The sequence below is a fragment of the Rhodnius prolixus genome, unplaced genomic scaffold (assembly GCF_049639745.1).
Source record: "Rhodnius prolixus isolate KJV_2025 unplaced genomic scaffold, Rpr scaffold_9, whole genome shotgun sequence".
NCBI classification, from domain to species: domain Eukaryota; kingdom Metazoa; phylum Arthropoda; class Insecta; order Hemiptera; family Reduviidae; genus Rhodnius; species Rhodnius prolixus.
The window spans coordinates 4,967,038-4,991,579 of NW_027411604.1; the positions used below are offsets into that span (position 1 = coordinate 4,967,038).

Sequence of the window (24,542 nt, forward strand, 5' to 3'; positions counted from 1 at the left end):
CAATATCATACATACCATTTTTAATTTCATTAACCAAACGGGTTAAAAATATAAGATTAACATCTTCAGTGATGGTCTGTAGATATTTTCTGGCATTTGCCGATGTCTGATTCACCCATATCAAGCCAATGATTGCACATATCGATGATTGTATCTGTAAAAATTAAGAAATTATTGACAAAGGAAAGAAAACACAATTAATACGTTTGTATGATTATCTCAAGAACCTAAAGAGAGTTGTGTGCCTAAACCGTTTAAGATGATAGGCGAAGAGACCTTGGGCACCTGGCTGCTATAGTGACGATGAGAACCCTTTCGAGTGAGACCTGCTAGGCATATCTTGACGAAAAGTTAGGTAAAATCTTAAGGGAAAAGTGGAATTATTTCACTAGACCTCAAAGCCTCTTAGAAGCCTTTTTTTGGCTACAAGGCTAAAGTAGCAGGATCGACCTTAATTTATTAGTTTTGCTAAATAAGCGCCCACCCTCCATCAAACACCCCCAAAAACCCCTTTTACATCTTTCAAACTCAATGGACTTCAAAAACAATTCTTTTCTTTTTTTTTGGAGTACAGTCCAATTTAAAAATTTACGCGAATCAATCAAGTACTTTTATAAGTGAAGATAAGGTATTAGAAGATAGACGTCCTCTAAAGTGTCATTTTCTGTGATGTACGGTTATATCTCTTGTTTGTTGTTGAGGAAGGGGTTAAAATGAAGGCTAAAATGGAGTTTTAAGAAAATTATTCCAACCGGAAAAACCCTCTTTATCCTGGGCATTGTTCAACGTTTTCGAAAATTTGCTTTAGACTTATCTGTATATTTTTATTTCACCCACATTGATGGCTTAAATGTGTGAAGGAAGTGGGCGTGTTAGAACCCTGAGAATTAGTAGAAAGAGCAAGTTGTGGAAGTATGCACACTGAACGAAGAGAAATACGTCAAATTCTCTGAAATGATGTCAGACAATTCGCTACTATTTTTTTCCCCAAATTTTTGATGAACGAATTCCAGAACAATCGTCCAAAAAAACCAAGTCTACTCTGTCGTACAATATTAGTGTGAAAAAAAAGAAAAGATTGGCTTAAAACCCACCAGTTCCTGGGCACTTCCAACATACCACAGCCATCGTATGTTGGCGGGGCAAAAAAAGAAAAATACCTAAAGGAAAGAAGTGGTGGTGAGGTTAAAATATTTTCCTCTACAAGGACAGGACAGGACGTAGTTATGAATTTTTCACCCAACTGATGCTTAGCTAAGTACTTTTTATTTAGGGCTACATGAATTTTCACACCTTTATCGCGAAAAATTATTACAGAGTAATGTTGGGGAAAATTTTTAAGCAGGCTTTTAAAGGCACATTTAAGTTTATTTTCATTAGGCAGTAAGCTTTTATTTCATCAATAATATTTAAGCATTATTTTTGGGTTCTTAAATGAAAAACTGATCTTGAATTAAAGCAAAATGAAATTTCCCTTTAAATATATATAATTATAAAGACCTGTAAAGCTTATTTGTATTGTGGTACTGGGTTCGATTCCCGGTCCTAGGCCGTGCATTTTATTTAATGGTTAATATGAGAAATTTGCAGTAAAGTATGTTTTGCTAGTCGCCACAGTAGCCGAGCGGTTAGAGGCTAGACCCGCAAAGCTAAGATGTATTGCGGTACTAGGCTATATTCCCCGGTCTATACCTTTAATGGTTAATATGAGAAATTTGCAGTAAAGTATGTTTGCTAGTCGCCGCGGCAGCTGAGCGGTTAGAGGCTAGACCCGCAAAGCTAAGTTGTATTGCGGTACTAGGCTATATTCCCCGGTCTATACCTTTAATGGTTAATATGAGAAATTAGCAGTAAAGTATGTTTTGCTAGTCGCCACGGTAGCCGAGCGGTTAGAGGCTAGACCCGCAAAGCTAATATGTATTGCGGTACTAGGCTATATTCCCCTGTCTATACCTTTAATGGTTAATATGAGAAATTAGCAGTAAAGTATGTTTTGCTAGTCACCACGGTAGCCGAGCGGTTAGAGGCTAGACCCGCAAAGCTAAGATGTATTGCGGTACTAGGCTATATTCCCCTGTCTATACCTTTAATGGTTAATAAGAGAAATTAGCAGTAAAGTATGTTTTGCTAGTCACCACGGTAGCCGAGCGGTTAGAGGCTAAACCCGCAAAGCTAAGATGTATTGCGGTACTAGGCTATATTCCCCTGTCTATACCTTTAATGGTTAATATGAGAAATTAGCAGTAAAGTATGTTTTGCTAGTCACCACGGTAGCCGAGCGGTTAGGGCTAGACCCGCAAAGCTAAGATGTATTGCGGTACTAGGCTATATTCCCCTGTCTATACCTTTAATGGTTAATAAGAGAAATTAGCAGTAAAGTATGTTTTGCTAGTCACCACGGTAGCCGAGCGGTTAGAGGCTAAACCCGCAAAGCTAAGATGTATTGCGGTACTAGGCTATATTCCCCTGTCTATACCTTTAATGGTTAATATGAGAAATTAGCAGTAAAGTATGTTTTGCTAGTCACCACGGTAGCCGAGCGGTTAGAGGCTAGACCCGCAAAGCTAAGATGTATTGCGGTACTAGGCTATATTCCCCTGTCTATACCTTTAATGGTTAATAAGAGAAATTAGCAGTAAAGTATGTTTTGCTAGTCACCACGGTAGCCGAGCGGTTAGAGGCTAAACCCGCAAAGCTAAGATGTATTGCGGTACTAGGCTATATTCCCCTGTCTATACCTTTAATGGTTAATATGAGAAATTAGCAGTAAAGTATGTTTTGCTAGTCACCACGGTAGCCGAGCGGTTAGAGGCTAGACCCGCAAAGCTAAGATGTATTGCGGTACTAGGCTATATTCCCCGGTCTATTACCTTTAATGGTTAATATGAGAAATTTGAGGTAAAGTATGTTTGCTAGTCGCCACAGTAGCCGAGCGGTTAGAGGCTAGACCCGCAAAGCTAAGATGTATTGCGGTACTAGGCTATATTCCCCAGTCTTTACCTTTAATGGTTAATATGAGAAATTTGAGGTAAAGTATGTTTTGCTAGTCACCACGGTAGCCGAGCGGTTAGAGGCTAGACCCGCAAAGCTAAGATGTATTGCGGTACTAGGCTATATTCCCCGGTCTATACCTTTAATGGTTAATGTGTGGAATTTACAGTAAAGTATGTTTGCTAGTCGCCTCCGTCCACGACACCTGCTTGGTAGTTGGACGTAAAGGCTGCCTAGAAAAATAGGCATTACTTTATATAATTAAAAAATATGAATTAAATGATAGAAAGAATAATAATTTTTTTTCATGCTTATTTCCAGGACCCTAGGGAGTGTGGAGTGGCTAGCTTCTACATCTTCCGGTTATTTCAGCCCCAACACAAAACCCTTAAATACTGGACACACACAAACCTACATCTTGGGCCAAATGATGATTGCATGCAACTAGTTATTGCGAGTTTGTGGAACCTACAGACGAACACTCTCATGAGTTTATCTTTATTAATATTAGGGTAAAGTAGGGAGTTAGTAAAAACCGTACATTATACTGAAATGGAAACTTACTAGGGAAAGCCTATCCTAGCCTTGAAATGATGGGAAACAACAGCTAAAGTGGCTATAAAATCACGGAGAAGAACAATCTTAAAAAGGAGAGACTACAAATAGTGATTGGACGCAAAGAATGACGGAAAGACTGAGGAAGAGAGAAGATCGAAGGTAATAACCAGGAAGACAAGGAAGGGCTTTACTTTTTACCCGAAGTTCTGAAGGAAATCAAGGGATTCGTGTCCAGGAAGTCGGAAAGCAAAAAAAAATCAAAATCAAATTGAGCTGGCTAAGATTTTCTTTTAGTTTTAGTTCATCGAAAAAAATAATAAATAGTTAATTTGTCGATTAATAATAATTCGAGTTCCCCTAGGATGATTAAAACATTCATAGCCAGGTTATAACCAGGAACCAGGCGCCAAGAAGATGTGGTTCAGAATATACCTTGTAAAGATTAATGCCATCAATTTAATAATGCTAGACATAATGGCGCCTGTTAAATCTTTAATTACTTAGCAGCCTCCTTCCGGCTTGTAGTGCATTCCAATTGGTCAGGCCCAGCTTTACTGGGCAATGTATAAATAATCCCTTAAAATGAATATAAGTTGGCTATACTGGGCCCCGCAGGTAATTTGTAAGCTAAAAAACCTTTAATTTCTTAAGACAATAATTTACAAAGGCACTATCTTGACTAATTCAGCAGGTTCGAACAGGCAAACTTTGTAATTTTCTCTTGCTACTTTTTCTTATTCTACCTATTGATAATTTTTTCCTTTTTTTTCCTAACTTGGAATTTATACTTTACCTTGTGTACGGACTAAGAATTTACTCTTTTATTCAATTTAAACGGTGATCTATAACTACTTTTATTTTGAAAGATGTTGCGAGGAGAATGCAAGAAAGGAGTAGTTAGGCCTCCCTCTACTGGACCATTGCAGTATAATGTACAGTTATATTCCCTATTTTTATACTAAATATTTGATTATAAAACTTCTTTACAAGTACTCAATTATAAATTTAGAAATGTATTATTATTACAAGTAGTTACTTATTTGTTACTAAATGTGTGTTAATTTGGGCTCAAGTATTCTGCTGTTTAACAGATTATAAACTAAAATTCAAATTACAACAAGTAATGGACCGACTCCAGCTTTTTCCCCTTTATCTAAACTCTGCCTCCTCATACCTGTAACCAATCACAGCAGGCGTTTCCCAAGGTTCCATCCCTAGGTCCTATCCTGTTTATCACCTACATAAATCCTCCTCCCTAAAATCTCCACATGTCAACCTTGCCTTGTACGCTGATGACGTGGCCTTTTACACGGTCATCTTGGAGAATGGACACCATCACCAACAAGACTTACTCTTGCAATAGATAGACTAACAAAATTCTGCAGTAAATTGGAAAATTAAATTAAACCACTAGAAGACTAACGCCATACTCTTCCCCCAAACGTAGACCCTCTGACTTAACCGACGAATCAGATGTAATAACTCTCTCATCCAGTGGTCTACCCACGTGAAGTACTTAGGGCTAACTTTTAGACAACTAACTGACTTTCACTAAACCTCGTTCAGGACAAAGTAAACGCAGACAAACTGGACTAGTAAGACTATTATTTCCTCTACTCTCACGTGACTCCAAAATGACTGTGGACCAACAAACTCCTCCTTTACAAAGTGATCATTAGGCCGATGGAGCTCTACGCCTGCTCTGCCTGGAGCCTGGACTTGTAGTAAGTAACTTCAAGAAACTCCAGGACAATACAGAACAGACTCTCCAAGACGCACTAGAATTGACTCACTCCACAGATACTGCATTCATTATCCCCGAGGTACACTCCTTTATCCAAAATCGTCTGCTCAAACTCCTTTCCATCCTAGACTGCCATCCTAATCCACTCTGCCGCCATATAGCCTCCTACAGATCCTTCTATAACGTGACTGTGGACCAACAAACTCCTCCTCTACAAAGTAGTCATTAGGCCGATGTTGCTCTCTACGCCTGCTCCGTCTGGAGCCCCTGACATGTAGTAGCAACATCAAGAAACTTCAGATAACCCAAAACAGACTCTCCACGACGCACTAGAATTGACTCACTCCACGGAGACTGCATCCATTATCCTCCCGTACACTCCTATACCCAAAATCGTCTACTGAAACTCCTTTCCATCCTAGACTGCCATTCCAAGCCACTCTGCCGCGACATAGCCTCCTACAGATCCTTCTATCCACCTACAGGACACAGAAGACTAAAACATATCCTACTCTAACTTTGTACACTAGCTGCAGGTTTTTCCTCTCCTTTTTTCCCTGCATTCCAATCCTCCTCACCTAACTTTTCTCTTACTTCACTTAGTTAAGAAGGTTGAAATGTTTTTATACATTTATACTTCTATATTTATTTTATGTATTTTATATATTTATAATAATAAATATTTATTCTTTATTCTTCCCCTTTGTCTATTTTAATGTGCCCTTAGTTTAGAACAACGGAGGAAAAATTAGGAAACAAAATTTTATAAAAACACAATAAAGCCAATGAATGGCTGAAATTACGAGCTGAAATATATGAGCTGAAATGTTGAGTACTTGCTGATTAGTGTTCGCGTTTAAATGAACCCTTTATACTTGGTAACTTTTTAAACTGTAAAGTTTTATTGTATCCATCCGTAGTACGCGTATTTATTTTATCTCTGGTCCGGTTACCATCTTTTATCAATCATGAAGTAATCAGTTTTCATTCAGTCATCAGTGAATTAATCAGTTCCGGTGTAGGAATTTCGATCTTCACCTTATATTTCCCTCTAACACAATTTTAGGTTGAATGCAGGAAGAAGAAGTGTTGGAGAATCTGTTATGTTTCGACTCGGTATACAAAGTCAAATGCATGTATTTTTTTTGGGTAATTATTTCTATAAAAATTAGAAATTTGTTTTCGTTAATTTAATAGCTTTTTTATTATTTATAAAAGTGAATTTATTTTTGTTTGTGTTTTCTTTTTTTCCCCTTGATTTCCTTTATTGTATCTGTAAAGGCACGAGTCAATCCCTTGCTACAATTGTACATTATAAGCAAGTTACAAGAAATAATAATAATATTAAATAAATACATTATATTTCCCTCACAAAACTAAACTTGCTGACTGTGTGAACAAGGTTACACCATGATGTGTTATTGTTATAAATGTTACTTAAAATGTTAATGAGATTTTCACGAAAATGGTTTTTAACGTCTTTCTGGGAACTTTTCCTTTTTTTTAAACACTTTCTGAGATTATTGAGTCTTCTCCCATCGGTTTTTCTAGTTTAGTTTTATAGCTTTAATATTTTTACTGTATCAGTTCCATGAACAGAAAAGACAGAAGACAAACCAACCCTCTAATGATGTAAAACAGTACATTGTAAATTAGCCCTGAAGATGAGACCTAGTCCCCTAGCACTAAACCTACCACGACCGGTCAATTGACTGTTTTTTAAATTTGATTTAAATTTTCTAATTACAGCGTCATCATACCGCCATTAAACTTCACGACTTTTCCTAAAATGTGTATACAATTGTTTTTTTAATATTCACTTCTTTTCCTAATATTTGATTTTTGAGAAAAATTTGTAGTCCCTCTTAACTACCACGACCGGTCATTTGACCGGCTGAATATTTTCATTTACTTATTTTAATATTTTATTTATTTATTTTTGTAACAGAATTCTCTCAAAAACTCAATTTGATAATGCATTTATCGGATTATTGTTTGCATGTGGTGCATATGAGGCGAAAAATGTACGATATTGCCATTTTCACTGGAACAAAAATAGGGACGAGCATTCTTCTCAAACACTGTGAGCAGAAATGTATAGGCGGAAATTTTCGAGGCTTATTCGAGTGGATCAAAGAAATAATCGTTTACAAATCGATAAATTGGCTTTGATTTCTAAATTTTGGAACAAATTCGTTGAGAACAGTCAAAACTGTTCTAACCAAGAGCATATATCTCTTCCAAGGACGTTTGTTCCCAACAAAGTCAAGATGCAGATTTACTCGGTACATGCCAAATAAACCGGATAAATTTGGTATCAAATCTTGGCTAGCGTTCGATGCAATAAAAGGATTTCCATTTTTGGAAAAACGTGAAAAAAGAGAAACTTTCAGTTCCGCTTGGGGAGTTGGACGCTCTGAAATTAGCAGAAATGAATACAGCTCGTGGAAGAAATATAACCGTAGAAAATTTCGAAGATGGTCTCAACAAATAGTTTTCAATATCCGGGACTTAGCCCCGGGATTAATGCATGGATTTTGTATCAAAAACTACCGGAAGTGAAATTTCAAGGCAAAATTTGTGTTACCATTGCAAAAGCATGACAAATACTAGTACAAGAACAAATGGTCGGAAAATAGCCAAATAAGATACTGCAAAGGCAATAAGACTAAAAAATGCTGTCTAAAATGTAAAAAGTAAGTATGCGGGAAATTTGCTATTGAGAAGCCTGTAATTATAAAAAATTATGCAAAAAAGAGTAAAATCTACGAGATTTATTTTTAAACAAAAGAAACTATGCTTTTTCATTGTTAACTAATTATTATCTTCATTCTAAAATAAGAAATTTAAGTGATTTTAAAGTGCGGTCATTTGACCGGTCATGGTAGGAATAGTTATGCATAAATGTCGGTAGGTTTAGTGCTAAGGTCGAAAGCTCGCGGCATAATAAAGTTTATAATGACTGAAACTGGCAATAATTTTTCATCCTATTGAAACTATGATTCAGTCACCAAAAATAGTGAACAGTCATTATTATTTATTACATTCATTATGGGCAATAAAATCAAACAGTACTGTACTTGACTTCCTATTAGTTTAAATTTAATGGTAATTTAAATCTTATTAACTTTGTACCTAATTAACAATTTAAACTAATTAAATTTATGCTAATAAATATTTAAATTTATTTACTGTGTCTAAATCTATTTATTTATTTAATATGTTACTACCATTTGTATAAATACATATATTGTATTATGAATACAAATACAAAATTTAATTTACAATATTTTATCTAAAATAAAATTTCCATTTTCTTGAATTATCAATTACAAAAATATTACCAAAGATAAAAGTGCACTTTCAGTAAAGGCTCACGGCATTTATGATTATGATGATTATTATTAAGAACTAATTTTATCTGGGAAATTGATCAGGTAAGTGGTTTATGAATAGTAGATTTCAAAGTGGAGATCCCAGGTTCGAATCCGGTGGCAGCTGATATATTTATTTCTTTTCTTACTAAGGAGCTTCTTAGTGTCTGCTAAGTTACAGTTGGATCCCACGGAAGAGAAGACTAAATCTATGTATAAAGTTTAAACATCCTGAGATACGAGGGTCGTTTGAAAAGTCCATGCAAAGTCAGAGAGATAGCACCACTGGCGCGTATCGAGGTTATGTTTAGTTAGTAGCATCTCTTGGAAGAACACACACCAAGTTTCAGCCAGATCGGTCTATTTCTATGTGTTTGGCATTCGTTTGAATCGAGAAAGTCAAGTGATTTTCAAAAAATGGACGAAAAAGAATTTCGTGTGTTGATTAAACACTACTTTATGAAAGGCAAAACGCCTCAGGAGACTAAAGCGAAGCTTGATAAACATTATGGTGACTCTGCACCTTCGATTAGAACAGTTTATAAGTGGTTTCAAAATTTTCGGAGTGGCCATATGGGCACAAGTGACGCTGAACGTTCTGGACGCCCTGTTGAGGTTACTACTCCAGAAATCATTGATAAAATCCATGATATGGTGATGGATGACGGAAGAGTGAAGGTGCGTGAGATTGCTAGTGCTGTGGGCATCTCGAATGAACGGGTACATAATATTTTGCATCAACATTTGGACATGACAAAGCTATCCGCAAGATGGGTGCCGCGATTGCTCACGCTTGACCAAAAAAGAAATCGTGTGAAGTGTTGCAAGGACGGTTTGCAGCTGTTCCAGAAGAATCCGCAGGACTTTAAGCGTCGTTTCGTCACTGTGGATGAAACATGGATACATCACTACACTTCTGAGACCAAAGAACAACCTAAACAATGGGTTTCCAAGGGGGAATCTGCGCCAAAAAAGGCGAAGTCCGTTCCTTCGGCCGGAAAGATTATGGCGACTGTCTTTTGGGATTCGCAAGGAATAATCCTCATCGACTATCTGGAAAAGGGTAAAACTATTACAGGTGCATATTATTCATCGTTATTGGACCGTTTGAAAACCGAGCTGCAAGAAAAACGCCCACGATTGGCCCACAAAAAAGTCCTTTTCCATCACGACAACGCACCAGCTCACACCTCAGCAGTTGTGGTCGCAAAATTAATGGAAATAGGGTTCACATCCCCCTATTCTCCAGACTTGGCTCCCTCGGACTACTATTTGTTCCCCAATATGAAGAAATGGCTGGCGGGAAAAAGATTTTATTCAAACGAGGAGGTGATTGCAGAAACGAATGGCTATTTTTCAGACTTGGACAAATCCTATTATTCGGAAGGGATCAACAAACTAGAGCAGCGTTGGACGAAGTGTATAAGCCTAAAAGGAGACTATGTTGAAAAATAAAAAAGGTTTACCCCAAAAAATTAAGTAGTTTTTATTTTTGCACGGACTTTTCAAACGACCCTCGTATTTCATTATTTAGATATTTTTTTTAAAACAAACTCCTAAGTATCAGGAGAAACTTTGGAAATTTGTGATTTTCTAACCTAGTAAGAAAAAAAAAATAAATGTTTCAAAAACTAACCAATGAAAGTATTCCAACAACGATTGAGCCCAATCTAACTGAACAGCAGAAACAAAAACTATACATAAAGACCATTTCTAATTTTATGAATTCGTTTAAACAAAAAATTATATGAAAAAAAAAACTTTAAACAAAATAAATATAATTAAATAACTTTACGTGAAAACAAAAAAAGAAAACACTGAATTGTTTCAAAACAAAAAAAGAAAACACAAACCACAAACAGTAACAAACGTTCAGAACAGAAATGAATGATATATATGATGAATAGGAGCTCAAATGCACAAGCGTGTAATCAACGCTTTTTTTTTTTTCTTTTGCGTGTTTATACAGGAGCTAAATGTTTTTGTTTTTTTTCGGTTAAGAGATTTTGTGTTTTGTGTGTGCGTTTTTAGTTCAATTTTTTTTTTTTTTAGTTGTTTGTGTTTGTTGCCATGGTATCAGGCGAACATGATAATCGCCCTTACTAAATACATGAAAATTATTAATATATTTTATACGCAAACAATATACATATATATATGTATATAAGCCTATAAAGCAGTCACACTATTCATCAATATCTCATTGGATTGTTTTCACCGTGTGCAAGATCCAGATAGTAGAGCAAAGGGTCGCACTTTGTAACACATTATCTGTTAGCGTTTTTTTTCCTTCAAAAAACAGCTTTGCTTCAATGTGAGTGATACAATAAACACATGAAAGTTTTACTAGTATACAATTACAGATACAGCTGGTCCATAGACAACCCTGATAAAAACAACCACGCTACTACTTACAATACTTTGCGCATAATTTTTAAATACATTTGGTTTTAAAAAATTGCTTAGAAATTGTGAGGATAAAATAGCACGAATTGACGCCTTATTTTTAATTTATTTTCTTTAATATACTGCAAAGAATGAAAAAACAAAAAACCATTTAATCGTACGAATCTTAGAGAAATTATTCAGACTACCAACAATTTGAAAAATATATTATTTACTTTCGTGGTGAAAATAAAACTCATCCGGCCTGAAACGACTGTGTCAGTTAAGTGAACAGACACTAGTTAGAATATTAAAAAACAAAACAAAATCATTAGCATTAAAATAGGGAGGAATTTTTAAGGTAAACCTATTTTAAGGTCGTCTAACGAACTGTGTGTGAGAAAATAAAAAAAGAATATCCTATTTCCAACATTTAGTGCTGATTCTGTATACAAGTTTTTCAAACCAGTTCTACACATCATACACAATACAGAATTGTCCTTATTAAGTGCAGAAACAGCAGAAATCACAAGTAATTTGGAGACTATTTCCACTTTTCCCAATGGATTATACTTCTAATTTTTCAAAATAGATCGACCCAACATGTACTACCTAGCATGGCCCTTAATATCAATTATCAAATGCAGAAACAGCTGCATCAGGTGAAATTAGGAGACTATTTCTACATTTTCCACTAGATTTTACCTCATGGTTGTCAAAATATGCCTTCATATTAACTATGAAATGCAGAAACAGCAGCATTCCAGTGAAATTAGGAGACTATTTATACTATTTCCATTGGTTTTCACCACTCTGTTTTCAAAATAGATCGACCCAACATGTACAATCTAGCATTGCTCTTAATATTAATTATCAAATGCAGAAACAGCTGCATCAGGTGAAATTAGGAGAATATTTCCACTTTTTCCAGTGGTTTTTACTTCTTATTTTTCAAAATAGATCGACCCAACATGTACAATCTAGCATTGCTCTTAATATTAAATATCAAATGCAAAAACAACAGCATCAGGTGAAATTAGGAAAATATTTCCACTTATTCCAGTGGTTTTTACTTCTTACTTTTCATAATAGATCGACCCAACATGTACAATCTTAGCATTGCCCTTATTATTAACTATCAAATGCAGATACAGCAGCATCAGGTGAAATTAGGAGACTATTTCCACTTTTTCCAGTGGTTTTTACTTCTTACTTTTCAAAATAGATCGACCCAACATGTACAATATAGCATTGCCCTTCATATTAACTACCAAATGCAGAAACAGCAGAGTTCATCTCTAATTAAGAGACTATTTCTACTTTTTCCATTAGTTCTTCGTTCATTCTTTTCAAAATAGATCGACCCAAGATGTACAATCTAGCATTGCTCTCAATATTAACTAACAAATCCAGAAAGAGCAACATTCCAGTGAAATTAGGAGACTATTTCTACTTTTTCTAATAGTTATTACTTCTTATTTATCAAATTAGATCGACCCAAGATGTACAATCTAGAATTGCCTCTAATATTAACTATCAAATGCAGAAACAGCAACATTCCAGTGAAATTAGGAGACTATTTCTACTTTTTCTAATAGTTTGTACTTCTTATTTTCAAAATAGATCGACCTAACATGTACAATCTAGCATCGGCCTTACTATTAACTATCTAATGCAAAAACAGCAGAATTATGATGACTGTTTCCTGATGCAGCTGTTTCGTCATTTCATAGTTAAAAGTAAGAGCAATGGTAGATTGTAGACCTTGGGTCGATCTATTTTGAAAAATAAGAAGTAAAATCTAATGGAATAAGTGGAAACAGTCCCTTAAATTCTCCTTATTGCTGCTCTTTCTGCATTTGATAGCTAATATTAAGAGCCATGCTAGATTGTACACCTTGGGTCGATCTATTTTGAAAAATAAGAAGTAAAATCTAATGGAAAAAGTGGAAACAGTACCTTAAATTCATCTTATTGCTGCTGTTTCTGCATTTGATAGCTAATATTAAGAGCCATGCTAGATTGTACATCTTGAGCCGATCTATTTTGAAAAATAAGAAGTAAAATCCAATGGAAAAAGTGGAAACAGTCCCTTAAATTCACCTTATTGCTGCTCTTACAGCATTTGATAGCTAATATTAAGAGCCATGCTAGATTGTACATCTTGAGCCGATCTATTTTGAAAAATAAGAAGTAAAATATAATGGAAAAAGTGGAAACAGTACCTTAAATTCATCTTATTGCTGCTGTTTCTGCATTTGATAGCTAATATTAAGAGCCATGCTAGATTGTACACCTTGGGTCGATCTATTTTGAAAAATAAGAAGTAAAATCTAATGGAAAAAGTGGAAACAGTACCTTAAATTCATCTTATTGCTGCTGTTTCTGCATTTGATAGCTAATATTAAGAGCCATGCTAGATTGTACATCTTGAGCCGATCTATTTTGAAAAATAAGAAGTAAAATCCAATGGAAAAAGTGGAAACAGTCCCTTAAATTCACCTTATTGCTGCTCTTACAGCATTTGATAGCTAATATTAAGAGCCATGCTAGATTGTACATCTTGAGCCGATCTATTTTGAAAAATAAGAAGTAAAATATAATGGAAAAAGTGGAAACAGTACCTTAAATTCATCTTATTGCTGCTGTTTCTGCATTTGATAGCTAATATTAAGAGCCATGCTAGATTGTACACCTTGGGTCGATCTATTTTGAAAAATAAGAAGTAAAATCTAATGGAAAAAGTGGAAACAGTACCTTAAATTCATCTTATTGCTGCTGTTTCTGCATTTGATAGCTAATATTAAGGGCCATGCTAGATTGTACATCTTGAGCCGATCTATTTTGAAAAATAAGAAATAAAATCCAATGGAAAAAGTGGAAACAGTCCCTTAAATTCACCTTATTGCTGCTGTTTCTGCATTTGATAGCTAATATTAAGAGCCATGCTAGATTGTACACCTTGGGTCGATCTATTTTGAAAAATAAGAAGTAAAATCTAATGGAAAAAGTGGAAACAGTACCTTAAATTCATCTTATTGCTGCTGTTTCTGCATTTGATAGCTAATATTAAGAGCCATGCTAGATTGTACATCTTGAGCCGATCTATTTTGAAAAATAAGAAGTAAAATCTAATGGAAAAAGTGGAAACAGTCCCTTAAATTCACCTTATTGCTGCTCTTACAGCATTTCATAGCTAATATTAAGAGCCATGCTAGATTGTACACCTTGGGTCGATCTATTTTGAAAAATAAGAAGTAAAATCTAATGGAAAAAGTGGAAACAGTACCTTAAATTCACCTTATTGCTGCTCTTTCTTCATTTGATAGCTAATATTAAGAGCCATGCTAGATTGTACATCTTGAGCCGATCTATTTTGAAAAATAAGAAGTAAAATCTAATGGAAAAAGTGGAAACAGTACCTTAAATTCATCTTATTGATGCTGTTTCTGCATTTGATAGCTAATATTAAGAGCCATGCTAGATTGTACACCTTGGGTCGATCTATTTTGAAAAATAAGAAGTAAAATCTAATGGAAAAAGTGGAAACAGTCTCCTACATTCAATAGTTGGCTGCTGTTTCTGCATTTGATAGCTAATATTAAGAGCCATGCTAGATTGTACACCTTCGGTCGATCTATTTTGAAAAATAAGAAGTAAAATCTAATGGAAAAAGTGGAAACAGTCCCTTAAATTCACCTTATTGCTGCTCTTACAGCATTTGATAGCTAATATTAAGAGCCATGCTAGACTGTACATCTTGAGCCGATTTATTTTGAAAAATAAGAAGTAAAATATAATGGAAAAAGTGGAAACAGTCCCTTAAATTCACCTTATTGATGCTCTTACGGCATTTGATACCTAATATTAAGAGCCATGCTAGATTGTACACCTTGGGTCGATCTATTTTGAAAAATAAGAAATAAAATCTAATGGAAAAAGTGGAAACAGTACCTTAAATTCACCTTATTGCTGCTCTTTCTTCATTTGATAGCTAATATTAAGAGCCATGCTAGATTGTACATCTTGAGCCGATCTATTTTGAAAAATAAGAAGTAAAATCTAATGGAAAAAGTGGAAACAGTACCTTAAATTCATCTTATTGCTGCTGTTTCTGCATTTGATAGCTAATATTAAGAGCCATGCTAGATTGTACACCTTGGGTCGATCTATTTTGAAAAATAAGAAGTAAAATCTAATGGAAAAAGTGGAAACAGTCTCCTACATTCAATAGTTGGCTGCTGTTTCTGCATTTGATAGCTAATATTAAGAGCCATGCTAGATTGTACACCTTGGGTCGATCTATTTTGAAAAATAAGAAGTAAAATCTAATGGAAAAAGTGGAAACAGTCCCTTAAATTCACCTTATTGCTGCTGTTTCTGCATTTGATAGCTAATATTAAGAGCCATGCTAGATTCTACACCTTGGGTCGATCTATTTTGAAAAATAAGAAGTAAAATCTAATGGAAAAAGTGGAAACAGTACCTTAAATTCATCTTATTGCTGCTGTTTCTGCATTTGATAGCTAATATTAAGAGCCATGCTAGATTGTACACTTTGAGTCGATCGATTTTGAAAAATAAGAAGTAAAATCTAATGGAAAAAGTGGAAACAGTACTTTAAATTCTCCTTATTGCTGCTCTTTCTTCATTTGATACCTAATATTATGAGCCATGCTAGATTGTACACCTTGGGTCGATCTATTTTGAAAAAAAAGAGGGAAAATCTAATGGAAAAAGTGGAAACAGTCCCTTAAATTCACCTTATTGCTGCTCTTTCTTCATTTGATAGCTAATATTAAGAGTCATGCTAGATTGTACATCTTGAGCCGATCTATTTTGAAAAATAAGAAGTAAAATCTAATGGAAAAAGTGGAAACAGTACCTTAAATTCATCTTATTGCTGCTGTTTCTGCATTTGATAGCTAATATTAAGAGCCATGCTAGATTGTACATTTTGAGCCGATCTATTTTGAAAAATAAGAAGTAAAATCTAATGGAAAAAGTGGAAACAGTCCCTTAAATTCACCTTATTGCTGCTCTTACAGCATTTGATAGCTAATATTAAGAGCCATGCTAGATTGTACACCTTGGGTCGATCTATTTTGAAAAATAAGAAGTAAAATCTAATGGAAAAAGTGGAAACAGTACCTTAAATTCACCTTATTGCTGCTCTTTCTTCATTTGATAGCTAATATTAAGAGCCATGCTAGATTGTACATCTTGAGCCGATCTATTTTGAAAAATAAGAAGTAAAATCTAATGGAAAAAGTGGAAACAGTACCTTAAATTCACCTTATTGCTGCTCTTACAGCATTTGATAGCTAATATTAAGAGCCATGCTAGATTGTACATCTTGAGCCGATCTATTTTGAAAAATAAGAAGTAAAATATAATGGAAAAAGTGGAAACAGTCCCTTAAATTCACCTTATTGCTGCTCTTTCTTCATTTGATAGCTAATATTAAGAGCCATGATAGATTGTACACCTTGGGTCGATCTATGTTGAAAAAAAAGTGGAAAATCTAATGGAAAAAGTGGAAACAGTACCTTAAATTCACCTTATTGCTGCTCTTTCTTCATTTGATAGCTAATATTAAGAGCCATGCTAGATTGTACACCTTGGGTCGATCTATGTTGAAAAAAAAGTGGAAAATCTAATGGAAAAAGTGGAAACAGTACCTTAAATTCACCTTATTGCTGCTCTTTCTTCATTTGATAGCTAATATTAAGAGCCATGATAGATTGTACACCTTGAGTCGATCTATTTTGAAAAATAAGTGGAAAATCTAATGGAAAAAGTGGAAACAGTACCTTAAATTCACCTTATTGCTGCTCTTTCTTCATTTGATAGCTAATATTAAGAGCCATGATAGATTGTACACCTTGAGTCGATCTATTTTGAAAAATAAGAAGTAAAATCTAATGGAAAAAGTGGAAACAGTACCTTAAATTCACCTTATTGCTGCTCTTTCTTCATTTAATAGCTAATATTAAGAGCCATGCTAGATTGTACACCTTGGGTCGATCTATGTTGAAAAAAAAGTGGAAAATCTAATGGAAAAAGTGGAAACAGTACCTTAAATTCACCTTATTGCTGCTCTTTCTTCATTTGATAGCTAATATTAAGAGCCATGATAGATTGTACACCTTGAGTCGATCTATTTTGAAAAATAAGTGGAAAATCTAATGGAAAAAGTGGAAACAGTACCTTAAATTCACCTTATTGCTGCTCTTTCTTCATTTGATAGCTAATATTAAGAGCCATGATAGATTGTACACCTTGAGTCGATCTATTTTGAAAAATAAGAAGTAAAATCTAATGGAAAAAGTGGAAACAGTACCTTAAATTCACCTTATTGCTGCTCTTTCTTCATTTGATAGCTAATATTAAGAGCCATGCTAGATTGTACACCTTGGGTCGATCTATGTTGAAAAAAAAGTGGAAAATCTAATGGAAAAAGTGGAAACAGTACCTTAAATTCACCTTATTGCTGCTCTTTCTTCATTTGATAGCTAATATTAAGAGCCATGATAGATTGTACTCCTTGAGTCGATCTATTTTGAAAAATAAGAAGTAAAATCTAATGGAAAAAGTGGAAACAGTACCTTAAATTCACCTTATTGCTGCTCTTTCTTCATTTAATAGCTAATATTAAGAGCCATGATAGATTGTACACCTTGGGTCGATCTATGTTGAAAAAAAAGTGGAAAATCTAATGGAAAAAGTGGAAACAGTACCTTAAATTCACCTTATTGCTGCTCTTTCTTCATTTGATAGCTAATATTAAGAGCCATGATAGATTGTACACCTTGAGTCGATCTATTTTGAAAAATAAGAAGTAAAATCTAATGGAAAAAGTGGAAACAGTACCTTAAATTCACCTTATTGCTGCTCTTTCTTCATTTAATAGCTAATATTAAGAGCCATGCTAGATTGTACATCTTGAGCCGATCTATTTTGAAAAAAAAGAGGAAAATCTAATGGAAAAAGTGGAAACAGTACCTTAAATTCACCTTATTACTGCTCTTTTTTCATTTGATAGCTAATATTAAGAGCCATGCTAGATTGTACACCTTGATTCGATCTATTTTGAAAAATAAGAAGTAAAATCTAATGGAAAAAGTGGAAACAGTACCTTAAATTCTCCTTATTGCTGCTCTTTCTGCATTTGATAGCTAATATTAAGAGCCATGATAGATTGTACAACTTGAGTCGATCTATTTTGAAAAATAAGAAGTAATATCTAATGGAAAAAGTGGAAACAGTACCTTAAATTCACCTTATTGCTGCTGTTTCTGCATTTGATAGCTAATATTAAGAGCCACGATAGATTGTACACCTTGAGTCGATCTATTTTGAAAAATAAGAACTAATATCTAATGGAAAAAGTGGAAACAGTACCTTAAATTCACCTTATTGCTGCTGTTTCTGCATTTGATAGCTAATATTAAGAGCCATGCTAGATTGTACATCTTGAGCCGATCTATTTTGAAAAATAAGAAGTAAAATCTAATGGAATTAGTGGAAACAGTACTTTAAATTCTCCTTATTGCTGCTCTTTCTTCATTTGATAGCTAATATTAAGAGCCATGATAGATTGTACACCTTGGGTCGATCTATTTTGAAAAAAAAGAGGAAAATCTAATGGAAAAAGTGGAAACAGTACCTTAAATTCACCTTATTGCTGCTGTTTCTGCATTTGATAGCTAATATTAAGAGCCATGCTAGATTGTACACCTTGAGTCGATCTATTTTGAAAAATAAGAAGTAAAATCTAATGGAAAAAGTGGAAACAGTACCTTAAATTCTCCTTATTGCTGCTCTTTCTGCATTTGATAGCTAATATTAAGAGCCATGATAGATTGTACAACTTGAGTCGATCTATTTTGAAAAATAAGAAGTAATATCTAATGGAAAAAGTGGAAACAGTACCTTAAATTCACCTTATTGCTGCTGTTTCTGCATTTGATAGCTAATATTAAGAGCCATGATAGATTGTACACCTTGAGTCGATCTATTTTGAAAAATAAGAACTAATATCTAATGGAAAAAGTGGAAACAGTACCTTAAATTCACCTTATTGCTGCTGTTTCTGCATTTGATAGCTAATATTAAGAGCCATGCTAGATTGTACATCTTGAGCCGATCTATTTTGAAAAATAACAAGTAAAATCTAATGGAATTAGTGGAAACAGTACTTTAAATTCTCCTTATTGCTGCTCTTTCTTCATTTGATAGCTAATATTAAGAGCCATGATAGATTGTACACCTTGGGTCGATCTATTTTGAAAAAAAAGAGGAAAATCTAATGGAAAAAGTGGAAACAGTACCTTAAATTCACCTTATTACTGCTCTTTTTTCATTTGATAGCTAATATTAAGAGCCATGCTAGATTGTACACCTTGATTCGATCTATTTTGAAAAATAAGAAGTAAAATCTAATGGAAAAAGTGGAAACAGTCCCTTAAATTCATCTTATTGCTGCTGTTTCTGCATTTGATAGCTAATATTAAGAGCCATGCTAGATTGTACACCTTGAGTCGATCTATTTTGAAAAATAAGAAGTAAAATCTAATGGAAAAAGTGGAAACAGTACCTTAAATTCATCTTATTGCTGCTGTTTCTGCATTTGATAGCTAATATTAAGAGCCATGCTATGTTTTACATTTTGAGTCGATCTATTTTGAAAAATAAGAAGTAAAATCTAATGAAAAAAGTGGAAACAGTCCCATAAATTCACCTTATTGCTGCTCTTTCTTCATTTGATAGCTAATATTAAGAGCCATGCTAGATTGTACATCTTGAGTCGATCTATTTTGAAAAATAAGAAGTAAAATCTAATGGAAAAAGTGGAAACAGTACCTTAAATTCACCTTATTGCTGCTGTTTCTTCATTTGATAGCTAATATTAAGAGCCATGCTAGATTGTACATCTTGAGCCGATCTATTTTGAAAAATAAGAAGTAAAATCTAATGGAAAAAGTGGAAACAGTACCTTAAATACACCTTATTGCTGCTCTTACAGCATTTGATAGCTAATATTAAGAGCCATGCTAGATTGTACACCTTGAGTCGATCTATTTTGAAAAATAAGAAGTAAAATCTAATGGAAAAAGTGGAAACAGTACCTTAAATTCATCTTATTGCTGCTGTTTCTGCATTTGATAGCTAATATTAAGAGCCATGCTATGTTTTACATTTTGAGTCGATCTATTTTGAAAAATAAGGAGTATAATCTAATGGAAAAAGTGGAAACAGTCCCTTAAATTCACCTTATTGCTGCTCTTTCTTCATTTGATAGCTAATATTAAGAGCCATGCTAGATTGTACATCTTGAGTCGATCTATTTTGAAAAATAAGAAGTAAAATCTAATGGAAAAAGTGGAAACAGTACCTTAAATTCACCTTATTGCTGCTCTTTCTTCATTTGATAGCTAATATTAAGAGCCATGATAGATTGTACACCTTGAGTCGATCTATTTTGAAAAATAAGAACTAATATCTAATGGAAAAAGTGGAAACAGTACCTTAAATTCACCTTATTGCTGCTGTTTCTGCATTTGATAGCTAATATTAAGAGCCATGCTAGATTGTACATCTTGAGCCGATCTATTTTGAAAAATAAGAAGTAAAATCTAATGGAATTAGTGGAAACAGTACTTTAAATTCTCCTTATTGCTGCTCTTTCTTCATTTGATAGCTAATATTAAGAGCCATGATAGATTGTACACCTTGGGTCGATCTATTTTGAAAAAAAAGAGGAAAATCTAATGGAAAAAGTGGAAACAGTACCTTAAATTCACCTTATTGCTGCTCTTTTTTCATTTGATAGCTAATATTAAGAGCCATGCTAGATTGTACACCTTGAGTCGATCTATTTTGAAAAATAAGAAGTAAAATCTAATGGAAAAAGTGGAAACAGTACCTTAAATTCATCTTATTGCTGCTGTTTCTGCATTTGATAGCTAATATTAAGAGCCATGCTAGATTGTACAACTTGAGTCGATCTATTTTGAAAAATAAGAAGTAAAATCTAATGGAAAAAGTGGAAACAGTACCTTAAATTCATCTTATTGCTGCTGTTTTTGCATTTGATAGCTAATATTAAGAGCCATGCTAGATTGTACACCTTGAGTCGATCTATTTTGAAAAATAAGAAGTAAAATCTAATGGAAAAAGTGGAAACAGTACCTTAAATTCATCTTATTGCTGCTGTTTCTGCATTTGATAGCTAATATTAAGAGCCATGCTAGATTGTACATCTTGAGTCGATCTATTTTGAAAAATAAGAAGTAAAATCTAATGGAAAAAGTGGAAACAGTACCTTAAATTCACCTTATTGCTGCTGTTTCTTCATTTGATAGCTAATATTAAGAGCCATGCTAGATTGCACATCTTGAGCCGATCTATTTTGAAAAATAAGAAGTAAAATCTAATGGAAAAAGTGGAAACAGTACCTTAAATTCACCTTATTGCTGCTCTTACAGCATTAGATAGCTAATATTAAGAGCCATGCTAGATTGTACACCTTGAGTCAATCTATTTTGAAAAATAAGAAGTATAATCTAATGGAAAAAGTGGAAACAGTCCCTTAAATTCACCTTATTGCTGCTCTTTCTTCATTTGATAGCTAATATTAAGAGCCATGCTAGATTGTACATCTTGAGTCGATCTATTTTGAAAAATAAGAAGTAAAATCTAATGGAAAAAGTGGAAACAGTACCTTAAATTCACCTTATTGCTGCTCTTTCTTCATTTGATAGCTAATATTAAGAGCCATGATAGATTGTACACCTTGAGTCGATCTATTTTGAAAAATAAGAACTAATATCTAATGGAAAAAGTGGAAACAGTACCTTAAATTCACCTTATTGCTGCTGTTTCTGCATTTGATAGCTAATATTAAGAGCCATGCTAGATTGTACATCTTGAGCCGATCTATTTTGAAAAATAAGAAGTAAAATCTAATGGAATTAGTGGAAACAGTACTTTAAATTCTCCTTATTGCTGCTCTTTCTTCATTTGATAGCTAATATTAAGAGCCATGATAGATTGTACACCTTGGGTCGATCTATTTTGAAAAAAAAGAGGAAAATCTAATGGAAAAAGTGGAAACAGTACCTTAAATTCACCTTATTGCTGCTCTTTTTTCATTTGATAGCTAATATTAAGAGCCATGCTAGATTGTACACCTTGAGTCGATCTATTTTGAAAAATAAGAAGTAAAATCTAATGGAAAAAGTGGAAACAGTACCTTAAATTCATCTTATTGCTGCTGTTTCTGCATTTGATAGCTAATATTAAGAGCCATGCTAGATTGTACAACTTGAGTCGATCTATTTTGAAAAATAAGAAGTAAAATCTAATGGAAAAAGTGGAAACAGTACCTTAAATTCATCTTATTGCTGCTGTTTTTGCATTTGATAGCTAATATTAAGAGCCATGCTAGATTGTACACCTTGAGTCGATCTATTTTGAAAAATAAGAAGTAAAATCTAATGGAAAAAGTGGAAACAGTACCTTAAATTCATCTTATTGCTGCTGTTTCTGCATTTGATAGCTAATATTAAGAGCCATGCTATGTTTTACATTTTGAGTCGATCTATTTTGAAAAATAAGAAGTAAAATCTAATGGAAAAAGTGGAAACAGTCCCTTAAATTCACCTTATTGCTGCTCTTTCTTCATTTGATAGCTAATATTAAGAGCCATGCTAGATTGTACATCTTGAGTCGATCTATTTTGAAAAATAAGAAGTAAAATCTAATGGAAAAAGTGGAAACAGTACCTTAAATTCACCTTATTGCTGCTGTTTCTTCATTTGATAGCTAATATTAAGAGCCATGCTAGATTGCACATCTTGAGCCGATCTATTTTGAAAAATAAGAAGTAAAATCTAATGGAAAAAGTGGAAACAGTACCTTAAATTCACCTTATTGCTGCTCTTACAGCATTAGATAGCTAATATTAAGAGCCATGCTAGATTGTACACCTTGAGTCAATCTATTTTGAAAAATAAGAAGTAAAATCTAATGGAAAAAGTGGAAACAGTACCTTAAATTCATCTTATTGCTGCTGTTTCTGCATTTGATAGCTAATATTAAGAGCCATGGTATGTTTTACATTTTGAGTCGATCTATTTTGAAAAATAAGGAGTAAAATCTAATGGAAAAAGTGGAAACAGTCCCTTAAATTCACCTTATTGCTGCTCTTTCTTCATTTGATAGCTAATATTAAGAGCCATGCTAGATTGTACATCTTGAGTCGATCTATTTTGAAAAATAAGAAGTAAAATCTAATGGAAAAAGTGGAAACAGTCCCTTAAATTCACCTTATTGCTGCTCTTTCTTCATTTGATAGCTAATATTAAGAGCCATGCTAGATTGTACATCTTGAGTCGATGTATTTTGAAAAATAAGAAGTAAAATCTAGTGGAAAATGTGGAAACAGTCTCCTACATTCAATAGTTGGCTGCTGTTTCTGCATTTCATAGTTAATATTAAGGTCAATGCTAGATTGAACATCTTGTGTCGATCTATTTTGACAAACAAGAAGTATAAACCATTGGAAAAAGTGGAAATATTCTCTTAATTTCAGTGCAATGCTGGAATTTCCGCATTTGAATGTTAATATTAAGGGCAATGCTAGATTGTACATCTTGGGTCGATGTGTTTTGACAAGCCAGAAGTAAAAACCAGTGTAAAAAATGGAAATTGTCTCTTAATTTCACTGCAATGCTCCTGTTTGTCCATTTCATATTTAATATAAGGGCAATGCTAGTATGTACATCTTGGGTCGATCTATTTTGACAAGCCAGAAGTAAAAACCAGTGTAAAAAATGGAAATCGTCTCTTAATTTCACTGGAATGCTGGTATTTCTGCATTTGAATGTTAATATTAATGGTAATGCTAGATTGTACATCTTGGGTCGATCTATTTTCAAAAACAAGAAGTAAAAACTAATGGAAAAAGTAGAAATAGTCTTCTAATTCCAATAGTTGACTGCTGTTTCTGCATTTGGTAGTTAATATTAAGGGCAGTGCAAGATTTTACACGTTTGGTCGATCTATTTTCAAAAATAAGAAGTAAAAACTAATGGAAAAAGTAGAAATCGTCTCCTAATTTCACTGGAATGCTGCTGTCTCTGCATTTGATAGTTATTATGGAGGGCAATGCTAGATTGTAGATCTTGGGTCGATCTATTTTCAAAACAAGAAGTAAAAACTAATGTAAAAGTAGAAAGAGTCTCCTACATTGAATAGTTGTTGGCTGCTGTTTCAGCATTTGATAGTTAATATTAAGGGCTTTGCTAGATTGTACATGTTGGGTTGATCTATTTTCAAAAGCAAGAAGTAAAAAGCAGTGTAAAAAATGGAAATCGTCTCTTAATTTCACTGCAATGCTGGTATTTCTGCATTTGAATGTTAATATTAATGGTAATGCTAGATTGTACATCTTGGGTCGATCTATGTTGAAAAACAAGAAGTAA

The 24,542-nt window shown here is 33.8% G+C and overlaps 1 protein-coding gene and 1 long non-coding RNA gene across 3 annotated transcripts in view; one reads left to right on the plus strand and one right to left on the minus strand.

Annotated features, from left to right (window-relative positions):
- The window catches only part of LOC141454775 (uncharacterized), a 40,048-nt gene extending 35,365 nt beyond the window's left edge, over nt 1-4,683 (plus strand). Inside the window, exon 4 of the long non-coding RNA XR_012458965.1 lies at nt 3,313-4,683. This is a non-coding gene — a long non-coding RNA (uncharacterized lncRNA). The remainder of the gene's footprint in view (nt 1-3,312) is intronic.
- LOC141454774 (uncharacterized) overlaps nt 1-10,553 on the minus strand; it is a 44,278-nt gene extending 33,725 nt beyond the window's left edge. The window contains exons 1-2 of one of the 2 annotated variants that reach the window (XM_074129363.1): nt 10,304-10,553; nt 16-154 (exon numbers count right to left, since the gene is read on the minus strand). In XM_074129363.1, coding sequence (XP_073985464.1) covers nt 16-154; nt 10,304-10,378 — 214 coding nt within the window. In that variant the 5' untranslated portion in view covers nt 10,379-10,553. Of the gene's footprint in view, nt 1-15; nt 155-10,303 lie in introns of those variants that run through there. The other variant, XM_074129364.1, reaches the window with a different exon arrangement.
- Nucleotides 10,554-24,542: the final 13,989 nt, after the last annotated feature.